This window comes from Sprattus sprattus (assembly GCF_963457725.1).
Source record: "Sprattus sprattus genome assembly, chromosome: 20".
Classification (NCBI taxonomy): Eukaryota; Metazoa; Chordata; class Actinopteri; order Clupeiformes; family Clupeidae; genus Sprattus; species Sprattus sprattus.
In genome coordinates, this window is record NC_137918.1 from 25,442,916 (window position 1) to 25,452,915 (window position 10,000).

Consider the following 10,000-nt stretch of genomic DNA (forward strand, 5'->3'; position numbering starts at 1 on the left):
TGTGTGTATGAGAGTGTGTGTGTGTGTGTGTTTGTGTTAGTGTGTGTGTGTGTGTGTTTGTTTGTGTGTTTTATTTGTTTGTGTGGAACCTGATGGTTTAATTCATTACAACCTGATTTTGAGTTTTGGTAAACAAGACCTTTTGTTCACATCTGAACATTAACATTCTGCCTTCATTTACTGAAAGACCAACAACCCAGAAAGGGAGACCAGACTCTCCTGCACCCAGCTGTGTGTCTATGAAGAGTGATCAGTCAAAGGGTGACATCATCAACTTTAGTGAGGGACACAGCCATCCTGATCCCAGGTAAGGATAAGTCTCATTTAGATGTCTATTAGTGTGTTGAAATCTGAATGTGAAACTGCATGGCCAGACATGAGAGGCTGACTATATGATAAAACTCATGGGTACTGGAGTCAGTTACTAGGAAGATAGGTTTTAACACCGCTTTGTTCACACTAACCCTAAGCCTAGCCCTCTATTGCATACCCAACTTGTCACAATCCTGCCCATGATCTCTTGATCCTGGTTCATGTGTTCCCTTTGTTTTGTCCTGTCTTGTGTTTTGTTTCCTTGTGTTTGCTTCCTTGGTTGGCCATGCACTCCTTTGACTTACTTCCTGTGTTCAATATCCTTTTGTAGTCCCTTGTGCCTTTGTTCACACCCCTGTCCTTAGTGTTTTGTCTCATTGTTCCCTGCCAACCTGTGTCTTTGTCTAGTCCTGTGTATTTAAACTCTTGTTTCATCAGGTCTTGGTCTGTCAATGTTCATGTTTTACATTGTTGTGTTTGGTTTCATGCTGTCTCACTGCACCTTTCCTGTTTGTACCTGCCTGTGTGACAGTAAAGATTCTCCCTTTGTGTTTCAAAGTTTGTCTATCAGTGCGTGCACATGATGGCAGTACTCCGATTTCGGCCAAGCCCCGATTTCTCTCTCCATGGGGTCTCCATGGGGGGTTAACTGCGTTATCTCACGGCACATGGCAGTGACAAATCCAGATCTTGGCCGAGTCAGTTCAAATCAAATGTGGAATGTTTACAAGCGGGCATCTGCTACCGTTGATTATACAGTAAATAAGTTGTGAAATGAAACAAAAACACACCACAGTTAAAGTTGTATTAGTATTGATTGATTCACATCGATATGAATGGATTACATGACTAACAAGTGGTGGAAAAGTAATATGAAAATATTTGTTCACTGAATTATCGCGTTCTGTACAAAACAGTTGCGTTTCAGTTTCAAAGTTTCAGTTTCTGTTTCAGTATTTCAACGTGAATGAGAGGGAGCACAAGAACTGAGCTTCTAGCAGCGATTATCATATCATAGACATACAGTATATGATGCATGTATATGTCTATGGAAGGATCTCAAGCACGTGCAAAAGTTGTTGTTGTCCAGTTGAAATCTAGATTCGAGAGACACATGCGCGCGTTGTCCGATTTCCAGCGTAATCCGATCATTTATCCGGGGGTCTACATCGAAGTCCAGTCGGACTCAAGTCGGACACAGGAAATCTAGATTTGGGGAGACACATGAATCGGATCTTCGATTTAAATCGGACTACAATCGGAAACTGAACACATGTGTCCGCACTGTATGTATCGTACATTTGGGCCGGGCTCTTCTACAGCAGGGTAACCCAACTGCTCATTCAGCTAGTTTTTAGCATTACAATTTTAATACCATTGCCGTAATTGTACACTTCTCTTGCAGCAGAATATTTTACACACTAATCCTAATCACTTTAAGCTGGAGGTTAAAAAGAGTGAAAACAAGGGGAATGAGGAATCATTAAAATAAGGCCATTAAAATGTTTGTCTTATTCCTCATATATTCCTTCGTTGCTGTTTGCCGCATAAATGTTTACCTGTAAATGCTTTGTTGACCAATACCCGATGTCCTTCTATTTCCTTCAGTGTCCAACAGGAAGAACAAACAATTGATCCATCCTCCGGCAAAGTGTGGCAAAATGAATTGTCTACTGTATTCGAGGTGTGTAACATTACATTATACACAATGATACACAGTGACACGACTCCAATAAGAGGCTGGGTGTCAGGTCTGTGCTTTGTTTTTGTCCCTTTTTACTTTGTGCCACATTCATCCTTTTATGTTACTTCCTGTCTGCCACTGTTTACTTCCTGTGTCTTGTCCTTTTGTTTCCTGACATGTGCTTTCTCCTGTTTGTTTATGTTGCCATGTGCTCCCTTGTTGTCTGTCTCCATCCCTCACCTGTTCCCAATTATCACTCTGTTTGTTTGCTTGATTTGTTTCACCTGTTTCTTGTTGTCTAGTTGCCCCTTTGGTATTTAAGTTCAGTCTGTCTTGTGATTCTTGTCGGTTCGTCAGTTTTGTTCGGTAAGGGATTCTGTCTTGTTTAGTGCTTCTGTGTATCCTTTCTCTACCGTGCTTCTGTGTTTTGATGTTTTTTGCCCTGCCTGGTTTTGTACTCCTGAGTTCGTGTGTTTTGGACTTTTTAGTTTTTTGCCTGTGCGTTAACCTTTTTTGAAAAATGTCTGAATTCTTCCCTTCATCTGGTCTGCGCTTGGGTCACTTCCTGAAATTCCTGACAGCTGGGTACTGTTTTTCCTTTTCAGTAGTTGTACCTGCTATAAAATATTGAATAGATGTGTTTCTACACAGATCGCTTTGAAATGCTGTTTTGGTAATGCACTGGACTGTGAAACCTCTTTGTTACAGTACTGTTACAATTACAACATTAAGAAATATTTCAGTTTGCTGTACTGAACGTTTAATTCAGGCAATTCTGTTTTGCATTTTGGTTATTCTAGCGATGAAACTGAAGAAGGCTCTGTCCGAATATAGGGTTTTGGAAAACTGGAAAATTTGTCAGAATAAAGTGCTGCTGCAACTTTAATGGCAAAAGGCTCTAGTCTAACAAATGCCTTAGATTTGTCTCACTAGTGTAACACATTAACCATATGAATGTGTCAAAAGTTTAACACAAAAAGTTAGATTATTAAAAAGGGTTGTTTTGCTTTGCAGTAGATTTGGAAATAGTTCTAAAATATGTGAAAGTACTCTATGTACTTTTACATTCATTCTTTTGTTACTGAGTCAGTCCGAATAAGGTACTGCTACATAACATAAGTCTTTTAGATCTGTCAAACGTGTAAAAAAAACTTTAACCTCATGAATGTGTGTCAAAAGGTTAACACAACTTGTTCTACTAGGAAAATGGATTCTTGAGTTTTGTACGCTGTGTTTCATTTTGCATTCGATGTGTGGTGGTTTGCATTTTGTGTGCGGAGTTTTGTAATTTTGTTTAGCATTTTGAAAAGATGAGACCTAGGGCCTGATTTACTAATATGCGAGCGCTTCTTAATCTGCGTTCGCAAATTAACGCACGGTGTTTTTGCGCATTTTACTTGGTATTTATCAAACCAGATCTGCGCTGGGCAAACTGTGTTTACTCCGTCCTATATAGGGCCTGATTTACTAACATTGCGACCGCTGCTTAAACTGCGTTCGCACATTAACGCACAGTGTTTTTCCGCATTTTCCGTGGTATTTATTTAGGAGGAGAAAATGAAGCTTCAGCGAATTGGAGATAGATATATTGGTTCACGTTCGCTCAATCACTGAACCTGATTCAATGTGCTGCTATATTGTTGTTCTGCCGGCCATCACCTACAGCAAGATGTTTAAAAGAACACGATTATAAAGAATATGCTATTGGTGGCATTAATGCATAAACTGTCTATTATAACAATATAGATGTGTACATGGCGAGATTAATTATTTCTACAAGGGACATGGGTTCACTACAATATATATGGACGTGGGTGCAATCAATGGTTCATATTACGTTCGGAAAGTTTGCGATTTCAAAAAAAGTCCTGTTTGATGTCTATAATTTCAGCTGTGGCAGTGGGGAAATGTATTGACCAGTGCGCCATAGCAATGCTTCGAGTACCTGTGTGAATATTTGTGAAGGCTGAGATATATCAACTGCTGATACTATAACTGTTTGAAATGATCCGGTGCCAATATTTGCAATGTTTACCAACTGATTGAATGGAATGTGATCTCCGGTTGGAGGGTTAGATGTCGTCTCTGATCTGGTCCAGTAATTGAAGTATTGCGTGGCTGGTTAACCTGTACCGTCTAATGATTTCTGGTTCGCTTAATTGAAAAAGTGTTATACGAGTTGAAAAAATTATTTCTGTGCGCTGCCTCTGTCTATGTCTTCACCTTGCTCTTATTACTGCTGCCATGTCAACGTATTCAGACTCAGTGGAAATGCGTTCCTGGTTAAGACGTGCTTTTATGAGGCGAAGAATTGACGTGCTTTTATGAGGCGAAGAATTATCCTGCAAATTGGAGACGTGCGCTCGACAGGCAGTTTAGTAAATACCACGCATGACATCATTAGGCACACTTACCTTGTCTCCTCCCATGTAAATTGCCCGCCTCACGCCTACGTTACCACCCACCTCCACGTTACCTCCCCTGTTCACACCCACAGGCGTTAATATGCGCTGCGGCCCATTAGTAAATACCGTTTTATGTTTACGACCGCTATTTTACGCCAGAAATGGGCGCAATCCTGTTAGTAAATCAGGCCCCTAGTTTCATAAAACATTATGTTAGTGGTTGTTAAATTGAGCACAGGAAATGTTTTAATCCATGAAAACAAGAGTTGTTTTGCAAATGTTAAATTCTGTTGTATTCATCATTGATGGAATTATTTGATTTGCCACTAGGAGCTTGAAATCAAAGTCAACACTTTCATAACGAATGAACTAAAGAGACTCAAGAAGCTGCTGACTCATGATTACCCAGAATCCCCTTGTAGTGAGGAGGAGGAGGATAAGGAGGACCAGAGAGATGCTAGAGATGGAGCTCTGAAGATTGCAGTGCACATCCTGAGGAACATGAATCAGAATATCATCGCTCAGCAATTGGATAAATGTGAGATATTTGCTCAACACTGAGTTACTGAATATTGTACATTGTTATTGCGACTTGATTCAAAATGTATTGAAGACTTCAAAGATAAATCTTTACATTCTGTACATAATTACTCCTTTAATGTGTGATATCAAATCTCGTTATAAAACAGTGATCTGTTTATAATACCTGAAAGGACAGAGTAAATTGAAAACTTTCCATGAGCCCTCAGTAAAACTGCCATTTATATATCCCAGATGTCATGGTAGATGACACAGGATATCATGACAATCAGTGTCCAGAAGTACTATATAAGCCTACAATAATTTTCAATGGCTCTCAAACAGGGATATTCTTACATGATTCTGAAACTCACAATTCTGAAAGCTGTCATGACGATTACTAATGATGATGCCTGAACCGAGACTGCCATGATTATTACTGACAGGATATGATGTCTGTCATAATTTGTTAATTACTCTCATGACAAAGGCCTAAATTGCTTACTTCACACTTGCATATGCTGACAGATTGACTAAATCGTATGTATTTATCTCTAGATGGACTTTTTCTTAGATGTCAACAAAAGCTCAAATATAATCTAACAGAGAAGTTTCAAAAGGTATTTGAAGGCGTGGCTAAGCCAGGAAACCCTACTTTTCTGGAGAAGATTTACACAGAGCTCTACATCACAGAGGGGGAAAGTGTAGAGGTCAATACTGAACATGAAGTCAGACAGATTGAGATGGCATCCAGGAGACAAATAACACAGAGGGAAACACCAGTCAAATGTACTGACATCTTCAAGCCCCTACCTGGACAAGACAAACCCATCAGAACTGTGCTGACAAAGGGAGTTGCTGGCATTGGAAAAACAGTCTCTGTCCAAAAATTCATTCTGGACTGGGCTACAGAAAACGCCAATCAGAATATTCACTTTATATTTCCTCTTCCTTTTCGTGAGCTGAACTTGATTGAAGACAAGAAATACACTCTTATGGACATCATCCATCACTTCTTCTCTGAAACAGAAGACTTCACCTTCTCCAACCAGGACAGATACAACATTGCTTTCATCTTTGATGGTCTGGATGAAAGCAGACTTCCTCTGGATTTCCAGCACAATGAATGCATCTACAATGTATCAGAACCTGCCTCAGTGGATGTCCTTCTCACAAACCTCATCAAGGGGTATCTGCTTCCCTCTGCTCTTGTGTGGATCACCTCCCGACCAGCAGCAACCAATCAAATCCCTCCTGAGTGTGTTGACCAGGTGACAGAAGTCCGGGGTTTCAATGACCCACAGAAGGAGGAGTACTTCAGGAAGAAAATCACAAAAGTGGAGCTGGCCAGCAGAATCATCACACACCTGAAGTCCTCCAGGTGCCTCTTCATCATGTGTCACATTCCAGTCTTCTGTTGGATGGCAGCCACTGTTCTGGAGTACATCCTGACTGAAGCAGAGAGTGGAGATATTCCAACATCTTTGACGCAAATGTACACACACTTCCTGATCATACAAACCAAACACAGGAGCCAGAAGTATGGAAACCGTGATGCAGATGCACTCTGGAACCAGAAGACCATTCTGTCCCTGGGCAAACTAGCTTTTCAGCAGCTGGAGAAGGGCAATTTGATCTTCTATGAGGAGGACCTGAGAGAGTGTGGCATTGGTATCACAGATGCATCAGTGTACTCAGGGATGTGTACCGAGATCTTCAGAGAGGAGGCAGGGTTGTACCAGGGTAAGGTGTTCTGCTTTGTTCATCTGAGTATTCAGGAGTTTCTAGCAGCTTTATATGTGTTTTTGCACTTTAGCAAGAGAGAGAGCAATATGCCTCACCAACACCAAACCTCTCAGCTTTATTCACTGCTCAGTGCTAACAGACTTCATGATGTACACCAGACTGCAGTGGACCTGGCCTTAAGGAATGAGAATGGACACCTGGACCTTTTCCTGAGATTTCTTCTGGGCCTCTCTCTCAAGTCTAATCAGAAACTCTTACAAGACCTGCTGCCACAGACAGGAAGCAGCTCACTGAAAACAGAGGAGACAGTTGGGTACATCAAGCAGAAGATCAGAGAAGCCCCCAACCCAGAGAGATGCATCAACCTGTTCCACTGTCTGAATGAACTGAATGACCACTCTCTGGTGGAGGAGGTCAAGGGCTACTTGAAGAAGGGAAAAGGAACCAGACAGGATCTCTCTCTTTCCCAGCTGTCAGCTCTGGCCTTTGTGCTGCTGATGTCAGACCAGGAACTGGAGGAGTTTGACCTGGGGGATTATGGGGGATCACCTGCCAGATCAGATGCAGGTCTGCTGAGGATGCTGTCCGTGGTCAAAGCATCAAGAATAGTGAAGTGAGTATTGGTTCTGATTGGTAATTAGTTTCACACCATTTATTACTAGATCCAGTCATAGATTTCAGTCATGATCCAGGTTTATTCTTAAACAATGACGGCCACACATTGTTGAGACAGAGGCTGAAGTTCCACACTCACTCACAGCTACGCTGTTCATTTTAGGATATCCTCAGATCTCAGTCTCAAATGTCATTCTCAGTCAAAACGGCGTCAGGTCTCAGACCAAAAGTCGTCAGACTCAGGCGAAACTGCTTCAGTCTCAGAAAAACCATGTCATTGACAGTCAAAACGGCCTCATTCTCACAAAACGGCGTAAAAAAAAACGGCATCATCCTCACACAAAACGAAGTCAGAAAACCCTTTATCATTGTCACACAAAACAGCGTAAAAAAAACAGGCATCATTCTCACACAAAACGGAGTCAAACCAAACGGCGTCTTCTTCAAATAGCACTTTGTCAAACCAAATGGCGTCATCCTCACATAGCACTTTGTCAAACCAAACGGCGTCATCCTCACATAGCACTTTGTCAAACCAAACGGCGTCATCCTCACATAGCACTTTGTCAAACCAAACGGCGTCATCCTCTCAAAGCACTCTGTCAAACCAAACGGGGGCCATCGTCACATAGCACTTTGTCAAACCAAACGGCATCTTCCTCACATAGCACTTTGTCAGGAAAAAAGTTGTCAGTCAGAACCAGATGGGGGATTTGTTGACTAGCTTTCTGAATTAGCTAAAGTAAAGTAGCAGCTTTTACAATGAATACCGGTGTGGTGTTTATGTTAACTGGTACAGCAAGAACTTTTGATACAAAACAAAATAGTTGTTTTCTGCAAGCTAGTTCACTCGTGTGAAGTAAACCCATGTTTAATCTTCCGTTGGTATTGCATACTACACAAAACTTAGCACTACATTCCGATTACAATACCGGGAGGTGGTGTGGTGTAGAGCACGTCAGGCTTCCCGAAAGGACCAGGAGCATGGTGCTGTTTCCTTATGTGATGGGTTTTCCAAAGTAGACGAATGTGGGTGTACTGCAGGCAGTTTTTGGGGTTGGGGGGACTGAACAATTCTGACTCAACAATGCTGATTCGACTTTGTGACTCACTGATTCAAGCCAGTTAAAGACACAACAGCAACAATGGAATCCATAGGTTGTGTGTACATTGCCTGGTATGCTTTTAACTCGGGTGTCAGGCAATGTTCCCTCTAATTTTTTTCAGCACTGAGCAAATATTTTTTATTCTGAGCGCACATTTTAGCACTGTGAGCATTTCTTAAACCACGCGACCTGCCGAAAATGCCCACGAGCCTGCGTTAGCAATAGGTTTTCAAAGAGATGACAGCAAATGCATCAATATGTCTACAAGGTTGATATTTATTCAATATCCTTTATAATGGCTGGACTTTGGAACGTTTTATTGATGGTGTTTTACCAGTCAGTTTAGTTGAACTTAAAGGATCTTTGGTTGAAAATAAATAAGGTTTAAGGAGGTTATGACTGGTTCACTGGTTATGAATGATACTGATATTTTTATATATATTTTACAAAATAAAAGTATCCAAGGTGTTTAGTCATTTCTCAGCAGGTAAAACATTTAAGTGGAACTTCATTTAAAGAAAAATGCTAATGCAGTGCTTTACAAGAAATATAGTAATTATGGTGTATTTTTCATAGCCTTTATAAATAATGTAATAACCGGAGTGGTTTGTAACAAACTAGGCTACAAAACAAGTCATTTGAATTTCATTGAGGGAGGTAGGCCTATCTGGCTGTGTGGCTCATCTTGTCTGCAGGCCTATGGAAGACACATCTTTCTGACTAAACATATGTCAAATTGTTGTTGCAGTAATCAAGATCACTTAGATCTATAAGACCTAATAAGTCTAATTGAAAATATTGGAAATGTCTTCCTCAAATCTTCTCTCGCCTCACGATTTGGTCTTAGATATTTATTAGACTGAAACCGCGTTCACAGTCGGCGCTAGATGCTTGGAATGTGCCACAAATGTCAAGAAGTTGTACCAGATCTGGAAAAAGCTCACTTTTCAGCGACCAGGTTACAATATCAGAAAATGACTTAAGCAGCCCGCTTTTACTTTTTTCATTAACCATGAACTTGAATTTGTTGTATTGTTGACAAATGCCTCCCGGGACCGCATTTATGCTTCCTCCAGAAGCGCTTCGAACCTTTTCGCCAGATTGGTCACGTCATTCAGACCATGATCAAATTCACTAACTGCACGACCCAACGTATCCGGCTCAAAGGCAGCCAACTCAGCTAATTTTCAGGGAAGCGGGCATCCAGGTGCTCACAAATTTTACGGACAAACAGAATAATGTCACTTGTGTTTACTACATGTTTTCCCACCAGCGAACTCTCTTTTTGCGTTTGCCTCCGAGCATAATTTGCAGATCACGCCACTCCTTTCTTCATATGTAAATATGTCTGAAAGTTTTATCCTACCTCAGTTTGGACTATTTCATCTATCCACTCATGTTTAAACGTTAGGCAGACCTTTTTCTGCGGCACCTGCTCTGCCTTTCTTTTCGCCATGGTAGCCTATAACTGCTGAGCAGAGCCCGCCAAGAGAGCTAAAGGATACTTTGTATGTAAACATTCTAACGCACATCCGGCTTGGTTGTCAGACATGTCAGTATTTTAAATGTTTATTACCTAGCCTACATCCACTTTGATGCTCAGATTTTTAACC

General features: G+C 41.1%; 1 protein-coding gene across 1 annotated transcript in view; it reads left to right on the plus strand.

The window, feature by feature from the left end:
- LOC308381694 (NACHT, LRR and PYD domains-containing protein 3-like) overlaps window positions 1-10,000 on the plus strand; it is a gene marked incomplete at both ends in the record, with an annotated part of 22,733 nt that overhangs the window by 1,824 nt on the left and 10,909 nt on the right. Inside the window, 4 exons of the mRNA XM_080859282.1 lie at window positions 188-307; window positions 1,921-1,996; window positions 4,732-4,939; window positions 5,479-7,279. Of these exons, the coding sequence (XP_080715408.1) occupies window positions 188-307; window positions 1,921-1,996; window positions 4,732-4,939; window positions 5,479-7,279 (2,205 nt within the window). The remainder of the gene's footprint in view (window positions 1-187; window positions 308-1,920; window positions 1,997-4,731; window positions 4,940-5,478; window positions 7,280-10,000) is intronic.